The sequence below is a fragment of the Triturus cristatus genome, chromosome 4_1 (assembly GCF_964204655.1).
Source record: "Triturus cristatus chromosome 4_1, aTriCri1.1, whole genome shotgun sequence".
Classification (NCBI taxonomy): Eukaryota; Metazoa; Chordata; class Amphibia; order Caudata; family Salamandridae; genus Triturus; species Triturus cristatus.
In genome coordinates this window covers 351210319-351233697 of record NC_140585.1, presented here as the reverse complement: position 1 = coordinate 351233697, position 23379 = coordinate 351210319, and the positions used below count along the sequence as shown (strand labels likewise).

At 42.8% G+C, this 23379-nt stretch overlaps 1 protein-coding gene across 11 annotated transcripts in view; it reads left to right on the top strand.

The window, feature by feature from the left end:
- The window catches only part of ERGIC2 (ERGIC and golgi 2), a 196480-nt gene that overhangs the window by 165886 nt on the left and 7215 nt on the right, over positions 1–23379 (top strand). For all 11 annotated transcript variants that reach the window (XM_085652343.1, XM_085652335.1, XM_085652344.1 and 8 more), the window contains one exon: positions 5626–5705. In XM_085652343.1, coding sequence (XP_085508469.1) covers positions 5626–5705 — 80 coding nt within the window. The remainder of the gene's footprint in view (positions 1–5625; positions 5706–23379) is intronic.

The window sequence follows — 23379 nt, the reverse complement described above, 5'->3', positions numbered from 1 at the left end:
CAACTGGTCATGTTCTTCCAGACCTGGTAAAATCCAGGTTCGAAAAATCGAACCGCAAATAATTGGACGAGCTAAATGAATGGCGGATTTGTAATCCGCTCTAACATTATTCCTGCAATCCCATCTATACTGGACCACCGTCCCCAGAAAGGGCCCCGTTTGTCTGTTTTAAGTTTGTGCATCGCAATTAGCAGTCTCTAGAGTCTGGACTGAGCATACCAACCCAACCCCATCGGTTCAGTCTATTGAAGCGATCACTCACGTCAGAAGCGAGTCCTGTAGACTCCAGATGCTTAAATGGTCCGGATTAAGATTATAACTTTGAATTTGATCCGTTTATTGGCTGTATCTTTTGAATGTGGTGAGAAGTAAATTGACTTATTGACTGGTTATTCATTCTATTATAAGGGTGGTCAGAAATGTTTTGGGGAGTGGGGTCATACTTCTGCCCTTACCCTATGCTCTTGTGCTATTTGAATAACATTTACTATTATAAAATGTTTTGTGGCATAATAAATAAAATAAACTGCCCTTCTTTATAAAGAACCATTCAGTCGAAACGCTTGTCAACACTGCCATCTTGTGGATGACGAGCTGCAAAAATTGCCCTGGATTATATGGGTTTATAGAGGTTTCCATGCCTTTTGCCAGAAGTGTGTAGGATGTCCGAAAACACATGCTCATGGGCTCTGTGCTCTAGTCTAGCTTCTGCTTTCTATAGAGTCTGTGCACGTCTAAGCCCTTAATTTAGATTTTTTTCACTCACCATTCAAAACGGTGCCACAGTTCTAGCCTGCAGCTGAGATGATTTTCAGAGGTTTTTTAATATCAAATGTATAATTTGAATTCATTGGCTTCCTTCTTTTCTAGGGGTCTTTACTTTCAAAATAGTTATTTAACAGACTTGTGCTGGTCTTCCAAAGAGCAGACCTCTGTTACTTGTCGTCTTCCCTGATTTGCTTTCTTTGCCCTGGATGCCTGAAACATATGTAACATTTTTTGTCCACTTGCTGAATGGTGGACCATTCATCAAGAACTGGTGCCACTGCGTGGCCTACTGTTTACTGGTGATATTCTCTGAGTACTAGACTTTTCTTCACAACATAAGGGTGAGTATTCATCCTGCACACAGGAACTTTACTTACCCCCATCAGCCCCCCCCCCCCCCCCCACCAAAAGAAGTAGCCAGCAAATTAAAGTTCCTAAAGCTCTTGTGGCACCAAGCAAGCGAAACAAGTCAACACGGCCCTCCCCGGAAGAGCTCTCTCGTGTCTTCCCCCCACCACCTATCTGTTCATTCTTCCATCCTTTTCATCAACAAGAGGGATTAAAGGGGCTTTTTATCAGGTCCAGCATACTTGCCCAAGTGATCAGAGACAAAAAGGGTATGCAGTTCCTTGGAGGGTCACCGTATAGGTAAGTACAGAGAAGTAAGAAGTGTTAAATTTCCTTTAGTGGCAACATGTCCTTCAGGGGAAGAGGGGCGGAGGGGGAATTCCTCCTTTCGGAACTAAGGCCCTCACACACCCAGCCAGCTGGGTGTCATGCTTCATCATCGGGACTGCTCCTCGTCGGGTCGGCGCTGCAATACCCGACGGGCACCCAATGATGGGGCTCTTTGGCGGAGATCTTTTGTTCCTTGCCGTTTGGTGAGGTGTGGGTGAGGGGCCTAGGCTAGTGTAGATGTAGTGAAATGAAAGTGGAATTTAAAACAGGTTAGGTAGTCCAAAAAGGCACTTTAATAGAATGGCTCCTACCTGATTAAAAATGAAACTAGAGTGTCGACTTCTATCTTAAAATTATTAGTTTAAGATTCTAGCGCTCTACTCTACAACGGTCAACAATTTTCTTGCCTCAGTGTCCAAAAGATCAAATCGCAATTCATCAAGACCAATGTGCATACTATCTACATATAGTGGTAGTGACTGGCACAATCTACCTACCACGTTTGTTTTTAGGAAAAGTACCTAAACACAGGTGAGGGTAATCTAAGGAAAAAAGAAAAGAAAACACATCATGATCAATAGTATATGGTTGCTGTGCATCCTTGATAACACTGTAGCTCTCTGTACAATCTAAAAAGTGACACAATTCTCTGACTTTATGGAAGGTTTTAAAAAAAAAAACAATAATTACTCCGCTCTCGTGGGTAAATTAGGGTGTATTTTTGAAGAACTCACCCTATGGAACCACTGCCCATGCCTCAACAGTACCGGCGGGGCTATGACACCTCAAGGATTAGTTCCCTAAATAAAAAAGTTTGCAGGGTTGCCGAACCCGATCTTTTAAAGTAATTCCAGCCATCGATTAACAGCTGAATACCGGTGAGACCCTGGTGCACATGGAAGCCCCCAATGAACCGCCGTACTCGCGCCCCGCAGCAACACCACATAATTAAACTCCGCTACATACCACTCCACAACACAAAATACCATTACACATAATTACACTCCATGACACACAATCCCACTCCACATAATTCCAGTACACTCAATAACACATAATTACTATCCACATAATTCCACTGCACACCATGCCACATAATTCCACTATACAAATCCACTCCACACCACACAATTCCACCACACACAATTCCACAGCAAGCAATTCCAATCCAACCCAAATAATTCTCTCCACCCCACATACATCATCTCCACTCCAAACCAAAACACATGGGTAAAAGGCATTGTCATTTACAACAGCAATAGCTCTGACTCTCACAAATGCGAGACCTATTGCATTGCAAATGCTTGTCTAAACTGGTGTGGTGTCCATTTGTAGTGTTTTCACTATTACTGTATGTGTTCACAAATGCTTTACACACTGCCTCCGAGATAAGCCTGTCTGCTCGTGCCAAGCTACCAAGGGGGTGAGCAGGGGTTATTTTAGGAGTGCATCCCCCTTACCCGGACTAGAAGCAAGGGCCCCCATTTGGACAAAGGTACCTACCTCTGCCAACTAGAGACCCCCATTTCCAAGAATCAGTATATCTTCTTCATCTTTTAAGAGGCATAATCAATCATTCATTTCCAAAAAATAAGGCTTGCCCTTTTGTGCAGAACAACCGCAAAAATAAAAGCACTTTTGTAAATGCATGTGGAGCCAGGAAACGTGAATCAGTGGCAGGAGCGTTTTCATAAACACCAGTGGAGCCGGGAAACCCCTGCATGAATCGGTGGCAGGAGCGCTTTTGTAAACACCCGTGGAACTAGGAAACCCCTGCATGAATTGGTGGCAGGACCGCTTTCGTAAAACCTGTGAATCTGTGCCTATGCTTCCGTAAACACCTGTGGAGCCGGGAACCCTCTGCGTGAATCATTGGCAAGATCGCTTTCAGGAACAGCCCTGGAGCAAGGAATCCCCAAAGAAGCAGTGGTAAGAAGCACTTTTGTAAACAGCCATGGAGCAGGGAAACCCCTGCATGAATCAGTGGTATGAGCACTTTTGTTAAAACCCCGTGGAGCCAGGAAACTCCTGTGTGAATCATTGGCTGGAGCTCTTTTGTAAACCGCCTGTGGAGCTGGGAAACCCCTGCATGAATCTTTGGCAGGAGGACTTTTGTAAACACCCTCTGAGCCAGGAAGCTCCTGCAATAATTGGTGGCAGGGGGACTTTGTAAACACCTGTGAAGCCAGACAACCACTGCATTAATCGGTGGCAGGAGCACTTTTGTAAACACCTATGGAGCCAGGCAACCCCTGCATGAATCAGTTGCACAAGCACTTTTGTAAACACCCGTGGAGCCAGGAAACTCCTGTATGACCAGTAGCAGGAGTGCTTCTGTAAGCAACTTTTGTAGCCAGGAAATCTTTTTATGAATCGGTGGCAGGATTGTCTTGGCACCAGTGTGAGGCAATTGAACTGTGGGCAATTCAGTTGTGAGGAGTGGAAATGTTTGTGTCCAGAGACCAGTCGATCATGAATATACTCAGCCAAGGCCTGAGGTGTGAAAGCAAAGGGGGCCAAGTTGCCTCATTGTATGCATCATCAACAGTGAGGGGACAAGTTTGGTTCCATTCAGGGCCAAGCGAAGGCCATCCCTCAGCCTGTGTATAATGACGTTTGTTTTCATGTATGCCCAAAAAAGGAGTTGTGTGTGTGTGTGTTTTGTTTAGTAAACACCTTAGGCAGTGCTGCTTGCACTGTCTCTTCGAAACATTCTGTGTTGAGGATATGGGCTTTCAGCTCTGCCCATTGCCCGCCTCTATTTTCAATTGTCTCTTGTGACTGTCCTTTGTAAATGCCTTATTTTCTGTGGGTAATTGCTTAGTAGTTCCTCCTTAGCCCCTCTTTTTCTATTCTTGTAACCTCCCATAAGGACTGCCCCTGTTACATGTGTTGTTACTCTGTTATTTACAGTTTGTGAGCACTCTTTTGTTAACTACTTTTTTGTTGTAGCTGCCAGTGCAGGCACAACAGCTACTCACTGCCACAACCGCACCTCCCCGACATGTTGTTCTTGTAATTGTTCTTGTAATGTTAGGTGTTTTTCTATGGTTGGGTTGCATTAGTGTGCAAGGTAACATTTTTTTTGTGATTATCTTTTTTTGCAGCGCAGCATAACGCGCTTAATATTTTACAATGGCGCCAGTGCATCTTATCTTTTGTTGTGCGCAGGTCGGCCCACTAAATGTCTTTTTTTTAGCACGGCGTGCCGCGATTCATCTTTAACAAAGGCACCAGCAGAGTAAACGCATTAACGCAACTGCCCATCTTGCATCTTTTAGCAAACCAGCCCCGACCCGTAATTACGCATTAGACAACCAGCGCAGGCGCACTGTTGCCGGTTGCTCTTCTGTGATAACATAAAAGTCTGGCCTGGCAGGAAGCGGGGGCTACGCAGTAAACAGAGGGATGATCAACTTTTACCATAGCTCACTGTGTACAGACACTGCTTGTGAAAGTACGGCGTGTATTAAGTAACTTGCCCACACACTAGCAAACACACTGAATTGCATAAGTCACCATGCGCAGGTTTGATTTAATCAACAAATACATGTTATTTTATGTGGCAGCATTCCAGAATCACATTCCTGCGCGGGCATTTATCCATTCACAAGCTTTCAATTGGAGCCCTTTCCCCTTACATTATTTAACAGAGTTTGAAGCAAAATTTAGCAGGAGTTCCACTTCCGGCCCTTTTCGGTTGTGGCCTCAGCTTATTTCCTGACCTCAAGACCTAGCCTGCAGCCTCTTGACTAATTGCGGTCATATCAATACTAAAAGGCTCTGCCAACTCTAAACCAAAAAACGTAAGTAAAATCGTTCACATGAACAACTTCAATTGCTTCAACTCTCAGCAATGCGAGACTTAGTCCAGTGCAAATGCTTGTTTGTTTCACTGCATGTTATTGCGAAGTTGCCCTTGGTGGGGACTCTCACTTGGGGTAAACAAGTCTTAATACATAAATATTGAGTTCCTCAGAAAGAAGCCAAATTTGATTTCAGCAGAAGTTTTGAAAGTCAAAGATAATAGCTTATGTTTATGTTTTTCATTTGTTCACCGTTGTTCTTCCATGCTGCTATGCAAGAAATGTTTTAAAGGCTGCCCCTGTTTACTTTTATGACAACGTAAGCTTGTATTCACAACTGCAGTACTTTTACTTCTGTTCATCTTTATTGCAGGCATGCTGCACGGAATGGCAGAATTTATTGTAGACCTCGTCTGCTGTCGTTTCAAGCTAGGAGCTTACAAGCAACCGACTGTAAGAACCTTCTCTTTTCCAGTTAAAAATAATATGCAATTAAAACAGTATAACCCCGGCTCCTTAGCTTGCTTCCTGTAAAAATAATCATTTTGCCTAATGTGTTAACATGATCTTCCTTTTTCTTGCTGAAAGAACCTAATATAATGCTACATATTACCTTGTTTTGCTGACCTCCTAAATATTTTTGTGGCACTTAACGGTTTGCGTTAAAGAGATAATTTTAATAAGGCATTGTTCCAGAGTGTCCTCTGCTAAACAGGTTTTTACTGATATCTAGAAAAGTCTCTTGGAAGTATTTTTTGTATATCCCCATGTACCAAAGAGGGAGCGTGCCTGACGTTTGGAGGCTTTCATGAGATTGGAGGGCTTGTTAGGGGACGGGGTGCTTGGGAGAGAAGCCACTTCATTTTACAGTAGTGAGCAGGCACTAGTGGAGAGAAATTCACAGGTCTTTCAGATAGGGTGACCAGATTCTGAAAACAAAAAACAAGGGACAGGTCATAGACCTAGAAGTAGGACTACAGCTTGCAGCAGTCCTCGACATTGAAAGTAGGACTATTTGATAGCTGTCTAGCATGGTAGAAAAAGGACTACAATGACACGCTCCTCCACAGACACAGATGAAGAATTACAGATGACCAGTCAGAGGTCTTTTCTTGGCTGTAAACTTTGTCAGAAAAGTAATGCAAACCCAGGGCAAAGTTTTGCCTTGGGATTTATTTTCTAATGCATATCCTGATTTGCATTGGAAAGTAGCATTAAACTAAAATAGCGGTGAATGCTGCTTCACATCAACAAGGTGTACACGGGGGTTCTATGCTTCCACCCATGGATTTTGATGGTGATCTCTAGTGGGGAAAGTTTTTTGCTTTGTCAAATCATAGTATTTTGAACTGCAAGGGGCTCGCTTCCAGTACAAAACCTATGCTTGACATGCACACACTCTTGCACTGCAGTGCAAAGGTGCGTGCAAGGGTGCAAGGCAGCCTAATGTGTGCCACATCTAGGGATAGAGCCCAGATCTTAGAGATATGGCAGTGTTTTACTGTCTCCATCTCATGCAACGCAGCAACTTTGGTTGCTGCTTTGTGAGAAAATTCAGCAAATCTGTACCCTTTATTTCTCTAGGCCAGACACTTGTAATATATAATGGCAGCTGTATGGATGACATTTCTCTCCTACACCTTGTATCCTACATCTTATGTAATATTTCTTATTCACTGATTTACATGCTTGTATAATTAATGGTCTCTATATAATATGCAGGAACCCTAGAATTATGTGGCAGGGGAGCACTAATATGTGGCAGGTAGAGTGCAAATTTGCCTGGTGATGGCTGACGCCAGCCTCATGTGTGGTTCTTTTTGTACAGACGGGTGCAAAACCGCCACTGGCAGCTGGCGAAGCCTCAGTGACACATCCAACCTTCAAATAAGCCCCCATTCAACCTTTCCGTTGGAAAAACAAAGTTACGCTGCAAAAAGCAGAGTTGCTTTGACCTATTTGTGTATCACAGAGGGGTCACCTCCTGGTGTGCACAATTTCCTAAGTATGGTTGCATTTTTTTCCTTAGTATCACCATGATATTTTGACCCCTGACGGCCAAGTACAATAAATAAAGCTAGCAAGGCAACGTTAAAAATTATAGTAGATGTTTTTCTTTAAAGTAAATCTAAAATGTAATGGCATTGTCAATATTTGTCTCTGAGGGAAAAAGTGCGGCAGCCCTAGGCACCCCATCCAAATTTGATTTATACCCAAGAAAGTTTAAAGAAATAGCTGGTGGGGGGTGGGGGGGGGGGGGTGGGGTGGGGTGGGGGGGGTGGGGGTGGGGTGGGGTGGGGGGTTGGGGGGGGGTGGGGGGGGGGGTGGGGTGGGGGGGGAGGAGGGGCAGGTGAAAACACAACACCGGCCAAACAGCAAAGAGAAAATGTCCCAGAGCCATGTACATACTTATGTTGCGTGTCTTGTGCTGGATTGCAGTCTGGGAGAGCATGCCTCCTACGGCTCCTGAAGGATCCTGGCTGGAGCAGCGGTGATGCGTGGGCAGGTTGCTGACTTGCTGATGCTGTCAGGGCTGGGGAGTTGTCATGCAGGTTGGTTCCAATCCAAGCCCATTTCGCTTTTGGCTGCTGCTTAATTCTGCAGTCTGCATGCTCGCTTTAAAAGGGCAGAGCAGTGTCACACTGGTGACTGTATCTTGCTGCAGGCTGTGACCTCTGACTCCAGTAAGCAGAGCAGGGCAATGCTGGTACCTCGTGGTTTGGACATGCTGTTGTGCCGATGGCTGGCACAATGGCATCTTGATGCGTTGCAGAAAGAGAAGTGAAATCCAAGGAGAGAATGTCTCTCTTCAAAGGTTTTCCCTTACCGCTACAACGCTCACCTGGAGTGACGTCACGCCGTAACTTCTCCAGTAGTGAGAAGTGAACATGCTCACATCTTTTTTTAACACCAGTGCGCATGCTCAACGCAGTTGCTACCCTAAAAGCCAGGCCATTTCTTTGCTTAACCTAGCCACTACCCAAAAACTGGTATATTTATTCAATTTGGAGAAAAGGGTCTTCACACCGGGACACTTCTCCAAAAACCGAGACTGTCCAGAGAAAACCGGGACATCTGGTCACCCTACTTTTAGCCCATCCAGCTGAAAAATCAGGCATTCACCTTCATCCGACTGGGGGTTTCCTTTGTTTTATATGGCCAAAGCAGCCTTCCTGCTGCTTGAAGCCTTTGATGAAACATTAAGTCCTATATTTTCTCTGTCATATGTTTTACTTTACTAGTGCCCAGCATTCAGTTCAACCATTGGTATGAAGGAAAAAGAAAATCAAGAGATAATTGGGAAGAAGGAAATATTTCTTTAGCGTTAGGGGCATGCTATACATACCACCTCATCTTTAATGATATAATCCCAATAGGTAGTATCTTCTGTGCAGAAAATAGTTATTTTGCTATTTTTAAAGGAACATCGACAAAATAGACCATCATCTTCATTGACATAGATTGTTGTCCTATTATGTGTAGGGTGGTGGCAGTAGGGCTTTGGCAGTGGTGAGTGGGCATTGCAGAAGAGTTGCAGGGTTGGATCATGTTTAGTCCTATGGGGGCCTTCCCTTCCCTATATGACCCTAACTCTGTCCTCAAGGCATTGATTTCATGCACACCCAAGGAAAAGCTCCCGGCCAGCTTTCACAGGTTGGAGCTAGAGCCGCTTGCTTGCACCGATCAAACGTATGGTGTCCCCCCTAGTTTGAATCTTGACCTCACTATGAATGCTGTCCAGAAGCTGCCTCCAGAAGGTTATGTCTGCATCCAGCCTCCTCTCTTTGCACTTTTCTCTCTTTGCTTTAAAAGTTCACACCATTTTTCAGTGTCCATTAGAGAAGTACGTGAAAATTACCATGGAGTAAGAAGCTTGCCGCCGAGCTTCAAACCAACTGGCAATCAGAGATGTAGCAAAAAGTGGTTGTAGCTGCTCCTGGAGTGGCAGATGCTGGGGTGATTTGTACGGGCTCTCGGGAGCTTCGCCGCAGTCATTCATAATGCCCCATGGTATTGTTCTCTCAGTACCCCTGTACCAGAATATCCTGTCGTACTGGATTCTCACATCCGTGCCCTCCACCTCAATCTCTACCATAAAGATGGTAGCCTGAAGGGAGATGAGCAGGAAAGTAACCCACACTTGGTAGATATGTTCATGCGGTGAGTGTAACTGGGAGTATGCTTGTGATATATACTCCTAAGCATAAACGATCAGCCAATGCCACATAGATGTCTGAACTGGGGTGGCGGAGTGAGCTAAAGAATGATGATGGATTAAACCCAGATCAGTTGACTGGGGGTGAGTGCTTGCAATGTTCAACACTCCGTCCATCATCCCCTTTGGTTTTGTTTTGTTCGCCCTAAGTTGGCAGGGTTTGCCCAGACGTGGGTCCCTTGCTCACTTTGCCACTGGATTCAAGCTAGCCTGGCTGATGACTGCGTTTTAGCCAGAAACCGGTCCCAGGATGCTTGTTTCCGGTCCAGGGAAGACCTGGCTTGGCAGTTCCGGCTGGACTGTTCCCATGAGGCACAGGGTCAGACTTATTTGCATATGGCCATGTCTGAACTGGGGTGGCGGAGTGAGCTAAAGAATGATGATGGATTAAACCCAGATCAGTTGACTGGGGGTGAGTGCTTGCAATGTTCAACACTCTGTCCATCATCCCCTTTGGTTTCACATAGAGGGTAATGCCTGGCATTTGATGGCAATCTGTATCATGTGATTGTAGTTCTCGGTTAGCATGGAGACTGATGGCAGTGCATTACTGTCTGGCAATTTGTTACCTACATATATGAATTAGTATATGAGCAAGTGGCTCAGCAATAAATTAGTACGCCATGAACATGGCAAGCTTCTGGTTGAGTTGAGAAAGTGTACCTTCCCAGAACTTCAAGCTAACATTTGTAGACATAACTGCATTACTAAAAATTCAAGTTGATAACCATGCATTTCCAAAACGTCGCCAACTGCTATTTTCTGCTAATGAATGCTGATTTTGCGGTCATGTCTGTAGTGTTTATAGCATAATTTTCCTTATGCAAGAGGGCAATTTTGTGCTGATACGGCATTTTTATCATGACTCAGGAGTTCATTTTCTGATTAATATGAATGGCTTTTTGTCACCTAATGATCAATAAAATTCTACAGTAACTTTTTTTGGATGTCTGAGAACAAACTTCCAGTTTATGCAGTCTGAACCGTAACCTCTCCGTTATCTGAGCTTACGTCCTGCTCACTTTGCTCCTGTAAGATACATCTAATATGAGGGATGTGAAAAGTACTGAGGCCAGAACACAAAGAAATTGTGAGGTAATTTTATTACTTCTGACTGGGAGAGAGACACTAGTCCAACTGCGCAAATAGGCATATCCACGAGCCTGGAGATAGCGGCACTCCAGAACACAGTAACGTTCCACCGGTTTCTACATAGTGAGAACACTACACATCTCCCTCCTTTAAGAAATTTAACAAAACAACATGAAAGTAAGAGAACGCAAACATTAGTACAAAATATAATATAGCATTTGTAAGTTATCAGATGAAATGTGAGTAACAGTAGGTCCCAAACAAAATATGGGCTATGCATAGGTATATGAATTACATCTCAAATTTATCAAACTTTTTTTGAGTTATAATATTACGATCCTTAAGGACTCCGGACGTGTTTCTTCCACACACACACCAGCTCTGGATTCATAATCCAGTTCACCTTGTTCTTTCTTTTCTCAGTGTAGTCTTCACTGTTTTCTTTCCTATTCCACACATTTCCATCACTCAACAAGAGGGTATATTTATACACTTTCTTCACCTGAAGTGGCTCTGAATACATAGACTTCCTTTTACTAACCATACAGCCTTTCCATACTCTAACTCAGTCACCACTCACATAATCACCTCGTTTGCCAGAATCACTCTCCACCACCACCTTTGTGCGTTCGACTCCTTCGGACAACAGTGCCCTGGCAGTTTGCCTCTCATTGCTTCCAACGGATTTTGTCCAGTTCCAAAGTGGGGTGTGGTACTGTAAGACAACAACAACTTTCTCATCGCAACTTTCCAGTCTTCTCCTCCAGCCAAAGCTAGTTGAAATCCCTCTTTCAATATTCCGATCCACCTCTCTACAAGGCCATTCATTTAGGGCTAATAGACCGATGAACGAGCATGTTCTATGCACTACCCTTAGAAGAAAGTCTTTTATTTGCTGCGCAGCAAACTGGTTGCCGTTATCGGAAACCATAATTTCAAGCACTCCTTCTCTCATTAACCACTTCTTTAAGAACACAATAACTGTTTCTGAAGTCACTTCTCCGGTAATTTTTACTTCAGGCCACCTAAAGAAATAGTCACTCACCCAACACATGCAATGTACCAGTTATATGAATTCCTATTTTCTTCCAGGGTCCATGTAATTTGTCAGACTCCACTGAAGGATAGGTTACAGTTTTCTGGGATTTGTCACTCCAAGCACATAATACACACTCTCTGATGTTGCTCTCCACATCGCGATCCAAACCGGGTCACCAATACTCTTCTCTTACTCGTCTCTTGGTAGCACTCATTCCAATGTGTCCATCATGCCCCAGTTTACCTATACTTTCTCTTAGTACATAAGGTACTACCAGCAAATCGCCTCTCATTAACACACCATCTACCACCGCCAATTCCTGGCTAACCTGTCAGAAACACTCTGTCAAAAGATGCACTTTCTTTGTCCAGCCTCCCTTCACAGAGCTATTTTCCAATTGCAACAATTTATGAAAACCGAGCAATAGGGTTCAAAGTAAAAATCAAGTAATAGTGCTAGTGCACATCAATGAAAGTCTCAAATTAAATTCCAGCTGTTCATGTCTTGTCTTTATTTCTTGACAAAGCTTCTTCGTTGCAAGCCCCCTGCCAGCCAACACGTGTTTCGTCCTGACTATATTAGGTCATGGACTTCATCAGGGCTGCAGGCAAAGAAATAACCAAATTCCATAAATATATATTACTAGTCAAAAAACATACGTACAACTGTACTGACATCAAAAACTATAATACTAATTGTACAATTTATTGTACCACTTAAACCTAATAGATAAACGTGATGGTCGGAGCAAGACATATGATGTGAGTTCACCGAAAAGTAAGGGTTGTGATCAGTGATTATAGGAAAGGAAGCGAAACTACAGAAAGGGAGTAAAAAATTATTAGGAGAGAACCCAATGAAAAAACAATAGATGTGAATATCAAGAGTCAAGTAAGATCAAGAAGCTGTATGTACCTTGATGAAAAGATAGATACTAGCCTCGACACTAGTGCCCTAAATAGAGGCATACGAAAGAAGGGGATATTTTATAAGACACCTGAATCCAAGTGACCCGCCAGTAAAGTTAAGCCATTGCCAAGTGTGATCTGGTAATATTTATTAATGCTAGAAAATTAAAATTCGAACAGATAATACATTGAACTCACCAATACTTGGTGTGATCAAAGGCTTAGTCTAATAGGTCCAGAGGCCTAATGCTGCGTCCGCATTCTACAAGTAAGCAAGAATATTATCAATATAATTAGTGTTCAATCAAGAATGAAATCCTCTGTTAAGCGCCAGTAGCATAAATATTAAAGAGCGTACCAGTAAAATCTCAGGCTGCTGGCTTCAATCCAATTTCTCAAGTATAACGATCTGTAGTATTCAGCTCTAGTTATCAGTCATGTGACCTAAGACAGGAAGAAAACCGAACTTTACCGCACTATCCGCTATGTGCCAAGGACACTAGTTCGGAAAACTGTCAACTGTAATCCATAAGCAGTCTAACACAGCCAGCAAACGGCCATGAGATATAATAGTATTAATGTAGTGCCGCAAGCAAAATAAAATAAACCCATGAAATAATGGCAACGCAAATTGATAGAGCCCTATGAGCTCCTACGCCTAATTATATTAGCATCTCCATGATCTAATACTCCGTCACAAATTAACACCTCGAGAGGTTAATATATTTTAAATTATCCCATCGCGCTAGATCTGCGCTTACCTCAGTGCGTTCAGAACGGTCCGAAATCTCAACCTCGTGTAATCATCTTGGCGTCAGCAATGAGCGCCATGTTGATATGGGAATAAATAGTCCTATTAGACGACGGACTCTGTAGCTCGGTATTCATGCTTCGGATAAGCGACATATTAGAGCAGTACATCATTTGATTCATCGGACAGCGTAAGTCTTACTGATAAATTAAACTTAATGAGGCGGAGCCTAAGGTAAACGATATGTTTATAAGGGAAGGCTGCCATTACCTAATTTCTACTCATAACAGTTGCTGGCTTCCAGTGCATCGAGAGTGGCGCGCCATATTGGATCGGGATCGTCACGTTAAAATTAAGGCTTCTAAGTAACGCGCCATCTTTGAAAGGACTGAGACGCCAATGGCGTTAATATAGAGTGTTCACTACAAAAGTAATTCTTTAACTAACTTCTAAAACTAAACACACATATCTGTGAGAATAAGTGTGCTACGAAGCATAGTAAACTTGTCAAACATGAGCTCTAGAAGTGACAGAAACAAAATAGCTGAGGAACTCTTTAGAAACTTACACGCAGGAATTTCAATTAACAAAGCGGTTTCGCAAGGTAATGTGAAGATTAATGAGGGATTAAAAGCTAAATTTTCCAGATTGGAAAGACTCAAAAAAACCGAAATAGGTAAATGGTGGGATGGAGCTACACTTAAAGAATATATTCGATTGGAAAGAATCCCACGAGGCTTGAGATCTACTATATTTCCAACATATGACGATCTCGAGGAGGATTTACTTCTCCTCTGGGAAAAAGAACTCACTGGTAATTCTATGCGTCTGATGAATATTCTTATAGAAAATGCCGAAAGAAAAGTCCAAAAGGCAGCAGAAGAAGCTGACATTTTGGAAAAAGAAATTGTTGAAATAAACTTGCCTGAAGTAGCCAAAAAGAATTATGCCATTTTGGAAAACATTTTGAACAAATTTGAAGAGGAAACAAAAGAAAAGAAAGCTCGTAAATTAAAACGTGATGAAATAGACTACCGCAATGGTAGAGTATTTACATTTGCCAAAAAATTTGATAACCTGGTCAGACAGGACCAACAATTGACGAGTAGCAGATCATCTCTACTCAGCACAGTGAGTTCTGCCTCATCTAGTAATGTCTCAGTATCAGGAACGGAGGGAATTACAGAAGGGGTGCCTAACGTACTCCCGGGTAACAGTTTTTTACGGGAAGTACAACGTATAAGGATAGGCAACAAAGAGAACAACAGAGCGAGAGAGGATTTAAGAGTAAAGCAAGGAGAGGCTGTAGGGGGGGGCACTAAATCAAAACACAAGAGAGAGTAAATACCAGATCCTGGAGCAAGGTGAAACAATAAATAAAGATAATGAGAGAATACAGGTTATTAACCTATCTGATACTGTTTTGTCTACTGACATGATTTCGGTTCTAAGCAAGGGTATGGGATTTTGCCCATCCCCGGTTTGTGACATGACGAATGTGAAAATAGATCTTTTCAAATTCTCCAGAAACCTTAAATTAAAAAAGTTTTTTGCCACTACTATTGTTCCAAATAAAAAAGGTACCACAGATACTATGGTTGGTGATTTATCTATCCAAGATATAAGAGATAGTCTTATTATTATCTATTACGGAAAATGAACAGGATCCTATTACCATGCATAAGGTCCTGCAAGACCTTGACTGTACAACAAACCTAAGGGAGGATAGTGGTCTCAAACTCAAGTCAAAATGGGTTCCACACCTTGCATCAGGTAACAGCATTGACCTGTTTCATAAGATGGTTGAAAAGGACTTAGATGTACTGGAAAAAACTATTAACCATCGGAAATCTTTCCCCCATGTTGATAATTTAACATCTAAAGAAAGACTCGCACTGAAACAACTGAGGGCAGACTTGTCAATCACAATAAGAGAAGCTGACAAGGGAGGTAATATTGTAATAATGTCTACAGAATATTATGAACAAGAAATACTGAGCCAATTAAACAATACATCATGGTACAAGAAACTTCCCAGTAATCCCATTTTAACTATCAAGGTGATTAATGATCAGCTTAAAGAATGGAACACTGTGGGCTTACTCAGTGATGATGAACTTCGTTATCTTCTGATTGACAAACCCAGATATCCTTGCCTTTATACAGTGCCTAAAATCCACAAAAATGCGACTTCACCACCCGGCAGACCAATTGTGTCGGGAATAGGTGGACCGACTGAACGTATCTCTGAATTTGTGGACACTTACTTGCAACCTTATGTCCACAATCTACCATCAACTATTCGAGATACGAAACACATCTTAAATACACTTATGGACATCACTTGGGATGAGTCTATGACCCTAGTCACATTAGATGTGGTGTCACTTTACACCAATATATTACATGAGCAAGGCTTATTAGCTTTACGCTATTACTTGGATAAGAGACCTGTTGAATTTCTAGAACATTCACAAATGATAATAGATATGTCACGAATGATTTTAGAACACAATGTGTTTTTGTTTGGGGGAGAGTGGTACCAACAGACGTGCGGTACTGCGATGGGTTCCAGATTTGCGCCGTCCTTTGCCTGCCTCTTCATGGGGTGGTTCGAGGCGGTGCACATCTGGGGCCCATCTGGCACGAGATGGCAGGAATATATAATGTTTCTTGGTCGTTACATAGATGACTGTCTTCTAATATGGACAGGTAGTATTGACGAACTTAATGGTTTTTTTGAACATCTAAACAGCAATTCATTTAATATGAAATTCACAATGGCTTACAGCAAACAAAGAATTGTGTTTCTAGATGTGGAACTTTTTGTTGAAGACATGTACATTTACAGTCGTATGCACAGAAAAGAGACAGCATGTAATTCAGTTCTGCATGCAGCAAGTGCTCATCCTAGGACGCAAGTTAATTCGATTCCCTATGGAGAATTTCACAGAGCACGCCGCAACTGCAGTAAGGATACTGATTTTATTAACTGTGTAACAGATATTGAAGCGAGATTTTTGGATAGGGGTTATGATCAAAATATAATCAAGAAGGCAAAAAAACGAGCCAGTCTTCTTAACAGAAATGATACTTTAAAATCACATCATAACCCTAAGGGTAGACAAGAACAACTAGTGAGAATGATAACAAATTTCCACCCTTGGTCTCATAAAGTATTTAATATACTTAAACGCCATTGGAAACTTCTCACATCAGACTCTGATCTTAACAAAATCCTGACCAATTACCCAAGTCTTACCTACCGTAAAGGTTTAACAATTCGGAATATGGTCAGCCCAAGCTACCCTAAGAAAAAAGTTGATACTAAGTCTTGGCTACAGAGCAGAAGCTTGGGTTTTCACAAATGCGGTGATTGCAGTATGTGCAAACATGCTTTATCAGGAACTAAAGAATTCACATATAATGGATCCAGAAAGTTTCACATAACCCAGTATATTAATTGCAATACTAAGTTTGTCATCTACGTCATTATCTGCAAATGCTCAATGATCTATGTGGGTAGTACGGTTAGGAACCTTAAAACTCGAATTGCGGAACACTTCAGAGCATTGAAGAATATGGATGATAGATACCCTATAGTTCATCATGCTTTAGAATGCTCAGAGCAGAACAAACAACAGAACTTTAAATTTCATGCTCTGGAATCAGTACCAAGTGATATTAGAGGTGGTAATCGAGAACTAAAGCTGCGGCAGTCTGAAGCACGCTGGATTCTGAGGTTACATGCGGTGAATATGGGGATTAATATTGAAAATGAATTACAGTACTTTTTGGGTACATAACTGAATGTTAGTATCTATATTACCCCTGTTCACGTTAGCCTCAGGCAATGATGTTAACTTCAAATAACTCTGTTATATATTGAATAATTACTGTGAATAACCCTTTGCAACTTTACTATGTGCTTCCCCTTTTTTGCCTTCCCATGTGTTTACTGGATGACTGTAATATCTTGTTCGAAGATAGTGTATACAAAATAATATGTTGTACATTACTGTATGCCTTGCCTCACAGTGATCTTGCTATGGTGGGGTCACATTTGGTTTCTGGCAACTTATCTTTTCCTTTTCCTTTTCTTTTTCTTTGGAGTTAATAATTCACTCAATAGATAATTAGAAGCTTGTATATACATATCTATCGATTGTTCAATCACCCTAATTACCTGAATTTGAGACTTATTCTCACAGATATGTGTGTTTAGTTTTAGAAGTTAGTTAAAGAATTACTTTTGTAGTGAACACTCTATATTAACGCCATTGGCGTCTCAGTCCTTTCAAAGATGGCGCGTTACTTAGAAGCCTTAATTTTAACGTGACGATCCCGATCCAATATGGCGCGCCACTCTCGATGCACTGGAAGCCAGCAACTGTTATGAGTAGAAATTAGGTAATGGCAGCCTTCCCTTATAAGCATATCGTTTACCTTAGGCTCCGCCTCATTAAGTTTAATTTATCAGTACGACTTACGCTGTCCGATGAATCAAATGATGTACTGCTCTAATATGTCGCTTATCCGAAGCATGAATACCGAGCTACAGAGTCCGTCGTCTAATAGGACTATTTATTCCCATATCAACATGGCGCTCATTGCTGACGCCAAGATGATTACACGAGGTTGAGAATTCGGACCGTTCTGAACGCACTGAGGTAAGCGCAGATCTAGCGCGATGGGATAATTTAAAATACATTAACCTCTCGAGGTGTTAATTTGTGACGGAGTAATAGATCATGGAGATGCTAATATAATTAGGCGTAGGAGCTCATAGGGCTCTATCAATTTGCGTTGCCATTATTTCATGGGTTTATTTTATTTTGCTTGCGGCACTACATTAATACTATTATATCTCATGGCCGTTTGCTGGCTGTGTTAGACTGCTTATGGATTACAGTTGACAGTTTTCCGAACTAGTGTCCTTGGCACATAGCGGATAGTGCGGTAAAGTTCGGTTTTCTTCCTGTCTTAGGTCACATGACTGATAACTAGAGCTGAATACTACAGATCGTTATACTTGAGAAATTGGATTGAAGCCAGCAGCCTGAGATTTTACTGGTACGCTCTTTAATATTTATGCTACTGGCGCTTAACAGAGGATTTCACTCTTGATTGAACACTAATTATATTGATAATATTCTTGCTTACTTGTAGAATGCGGACGCAGCATTAGGCCTCTGGACCTATTAGACTAAGCCTTTGATCACACCAAGTATTGGTGAGTTCAATGTATTATCTGTTCGAATTTTAATTTTCTAGCATTAATAAATATTACCAGATCACACTTGGCAATGGCTTAACTTTACTGGCGGGTCACTTGGATTCAGGTGTCTTATAAAATATCCCCTTCTTTCGTATGCCTCTATTTAGGGCACTAGTGTCGAGGCCAGTATCTATCTTTTCATCAAGGTACATACAGCTTCTTGATCTTACTTGACTCTTGATATTCACATCTATTGTTTTTTCATTGGGTTCTCTCCTAATAATTTTTTACTCCCTTTCTGTAGTTTCGCTTCCTTTCCTATAATCACTGATCACAACCCTTACTTTTCGGTGAACTCACACATCATATGTCTTGCTCCGACCATCACGTTTATCTATTAGGTTTAAGTGGTACAATAAATTGTACAATTAGTATTATAGTTTTTGATGTCAGTACAGTTGTACGTATGTTTTTTGACTAGTAATATATATTTATGGAATTTGGTTATTTCTTTGCCTGCAGCCCTGATGAAGTCCATGACCTAATATAGTCAGGACGAAACACGTGTTGGCTGGCAGGGGGCTTGCAACGAAGAAGCTTTGTCAAGAAATAAAGACAAGACATGAACAGCTGGAATTTAATTTTAGACTTTCATTGATGTGCACTAGCACGATTACTTGATTTTTACTTTGAACCCTATTGCTCGGTTTTCATAAATTGTTGACGTTTAAGGTAAACTCTGTTTGCCTAAATTACGATGTTGGTGGTCGTCGTATTGCTAACCTAGTAGCAAGGGTTCTCATTTACACATAAGTACCAATACTTCATTTCCCAGCGCAAATTGTCCCTACCACTGTGGTTTCTTTTCTGTCCTATTTTCCAATTGCACCAATCACATTGCCTCCTTTAATGGCATCCAACCATTCCTCATGTGACATTCTGCCTTTAGTTATAACACTCATCGCCACCAACCGACCCTCTTCTTCACTGAACACACCAGACTGACAGCAATTGCGACAAACAGTCGGCCAATACATTTTTTTTCCGGGCACCTAATCCATGCAGAAAATGTATTCCAACATTTTCATAGACAATCATGCAATTCTCGGAGATGCTCTCCTTCCCCCACTTGTTGTGAACACTTCTGTAAGTGGCTGAGGATTCGTTCTGCCTGTGAAATTAGTTCCCCGCACATATGTTCCAAAAATGATTGACACCCCACCACGCAGCCAATGCTTCCCACTCTATGGTGGAAAATGTCTTCTCTGCCCCCTTAATGGTCTTGAAACTTAGGCTATTGTTACATCTACACCATCTTTTCTTTGAAGTAAAACAGCACCTAAACCCACCTGTATTTAGTACAATAGGATCATTGGTGTCAAATGGTTTAAGTGCAGGCGCTGTGGCAATGTTTGTGTTCACATCTTTAATTTATTTTTCACAAGTCTCAGACCAAACGAGTTAAAAAGATTTTGACCATGAGACTACTCATGTTCTTGGTTTTATCAGCAAACATAGGTACAAAACAGAAATGATATTCCGTTAATCCTAAAAATGACCGTAACTGGTCTTTACTTGTTGGAGATGGAGCTTCCTCTATGGCAGACACTAGTTTCATTTTTGGAGCTATGCCGTCACCACTGATCAAATACCCCAAATACTTCACCCACTTCACGTTAAACTTGCATTTCTCCTTCTTGATGGTTAACCCGTTCTCTTGTAGAATGGATAATACGTCCCTCAATATTTCGCCATGTTCTGCGTCATTGTTGCCAAAACCTAAGATGTCATCTTGAAAATATGTCACACTATGCATGTTTTTTAGTAAATGGTGCTTGGCTCTATAAAAAGCTGCTACCGCCAAGGCTAAGCCAAAAGGCATACGTTTGTATTTAAATGCACCCTACAGAGTGGCAAAAGATGTTAGGGGCCTTGACTGAGGATGCAGTACAATCTAGTGATAGACTGAAGAGGGATCTAAATTAGATAACCGCTTTGCACCCTTGGAGGTGGCCAACATTTCACCAATGTTGGGAAGGGGATGCCTGTCCACCCTAGTGGCCTCATTAAGATTGCTCAAATCCACGCACAACCTGATGTCACCTTTACCACGCAAGCAAGCCACTCTGAGATTCTGTTTCTTCAATTGTCCCACTCTCACATAACCTACATAGTTCTTGGCGCAGGGGTTCTCTTATCACTAGTGGTACACCCATGGGTTTATGAGCTACCGGAGTTATACCTTCCCTCAACTCAATTTTATGCATAAATCTGTCTCAAGTGAGCGTGTCACCGAAATTATATATATATATATATATATATATATATATCCATCCATCCATCCATCCATCCATCCATCCATCCATCCGTGAGCGTTCGCACCACCCCTTCAAAACCAACAAGGGTTCGTCTTACCTGAACTGTTCGGGACTTTGTGACGGGGCAGACGGTTTGAAATAAAAGAACAGGATTGCTAATGCTGAGGCCCACTGGAGGGCTATTACCGGTCCTTGTAATGGTTTGCATGCACACAGAAGCTACTGGAAGCAGAAATTAAATGGATTTCAACCACAAGTTCCAGCGTGCACTGGAATGTAACTTACTATGAAAGGCAGACCAGATGCCTGTTTAATTAATTGAAATAACGCAGGGAACTGTGGGAGTCCAAAACCTTGTGTGCTTCCAAATTCTCTCTGAAGAAAGAGCGTGAAGGCTCTGAAACGCGTCGAGCAGGAGGACCGAGATTATCGGAATAGCAATGCCTGCTCCTTTTGAATAAAAAGGTTTTTGTAAATCACCGACTGGAGGACTGCGTCTCTTAATGCATGGGCATTTGTGGGGGGAAAAAAAATATTGTGTGTGGGTGTGGCGCAGAATTTGACACACCAGGTTTGCGTGTGCGTCACTGAAACTGAACTCCAAAATATAACAATCAATGGGTATCCACTGTATGTATCACTGAGTTTGGAGTGTACACACTGTTGCTCCTGCAGAATACTTCGTTGGCTAGGCACCCAGATATTCACACACAAAATGAAGAACAGTGTGCAGGTCACTGATGCTTTTCCACTTGCCACAGGCAAAGTCACTTGGAAGGCACCAAAATATTCATACACAACATGGTGAACAGTGTGTCACTGATGCTTTCCCACCATGAATTGTTTGTAGGTTAAATCAACTTGGAAGAGAAAGTCAAGAGAGTCACCGCCTCTTTACATGGGGGCAGCAATACAAAACAAACGAGGAAATACTATGCACCTCCTATGTTTTACCACACTGTGTCACCTCTCTCCGTGTGAGGGAATGCGTTACGAGGGAAACGCTAATGCCTTTTTTGCTGACACACAGCATTGTTTCCTGGCACGTGACGTTGCTAGGGTGCAAGTCTTAATAGTGACTCACTAAGTTGTCTCACTCTAACATCAACCTCAGGTGATGTGAGGTTCCTAAGCAACGCCGGCTTCAATTTCTTGCACCATAATCCTGTAATGAAACTGTGCGCTCAGACATTGTTAGCAACCAGCGCTTCCCCAAAAACTAAAGTCTTGCTGACTTTGATGTCCTTCGCCACGTCTCTCACGACCCGCAGCCCGTCCCTTTAACACTGCAGGGAAAGTGCCCCTAACCCTTTTCCCCTTTCGTGGATACAGAAGGGGCACCCCACTAGAAGTTCAAAATGCTCATGCTGGCCCAGTTTCTGTCTACCCTCCACCCTGAAGACTAGATGGTGGCGTTGTACTTGCAGTACGCCTATTTCCATATTCCTGTCCTGCCAGCCCACAGACGGTACTTATGGTTCATGGTAGGCCTCAAGCATTTTCAGTTCACCGTGCTCCCCTTCGGCCTTACCAGTGCCCCTTGGGTGTTCATGAAAGTGAAGCCAGGCCAGCCCCAGGCTTCCATCCCCCACTTCCAGACTACAGCGGACCTCCTGCATTCGCTGGAGTTCACTATCAATGTGCCTAAGTCACACCTGACTCACTCTCAGTTGCTCCTTTTCATTGGGGCTTTTCTGGACACAGAGCAGTTTCAGACCTATCCTCCCGAACAGCGAGTCCAGGATATTCGGGCTATGATACCGATGTTTCAGCCTGTATCCCAGATTTCGGTGAGAATGACCCTGAGGCTGGTGGGTCTCATGGCCTCCTGTATCCTGCTGGTGGGTCATGCCAGATAGCATATGCGGGCTCTGCAGTGGGGCCTGAAGTTCCAGTGGGCACAACATCAGGGGAATCTTTCCAACTACGTCCCAGATCTCGGAGGGAACTGCACAACAACTGCAGTGGTGGTTAACGAACCAGGATTGGGTCAGAGTCAGATCCTTCTCCCTTTGCCAACCAGACCTCAAGGTGGTGCCCGATGCATTACTCCTGGGATGGGGCGGCCACGTGGGAGAGGTGGAGATCAGAGGAGTCTGGTCTCCGGGGTCCGGGCACCATATCAACCTTTTGGAGCTCTGAGCGATTCGCTTGGCACTGAAGGCATTCCTTCCCCCCCTCAAGGGGAAGGCCGTGCAGGTGTTCACAGACAACACCACCGCCATGTGGTAATGCAACAAACAGGGCGGGGTGGGGTCGTGGACACTGTCAAGAGGCTCTTCGCCTCTCGTCATGGCTGGAACACTTTCTTGTCTGTGCATCCGGACAGAGGGGTGCTTAGGATGAGACCCTCGTTCCTTCCTTAAGAAGATGCTCCTTTTTACATAAGACAAACTGTCACTCAACCCACCCTTTTCCCCCCTCCTCACCCTTCCACGGAGGAGGATAGACTCCACCATCTGGACCCAAAACGTGTGCTGTCCTCCTACCTTGACCGCACTAAAGATTTCCGGGTGGACGATCAACTCTTCGTTGTCTATGTGGATGCCAAGAAAGGTCGGGCTGTCCAAAAGCGTACCATCTCA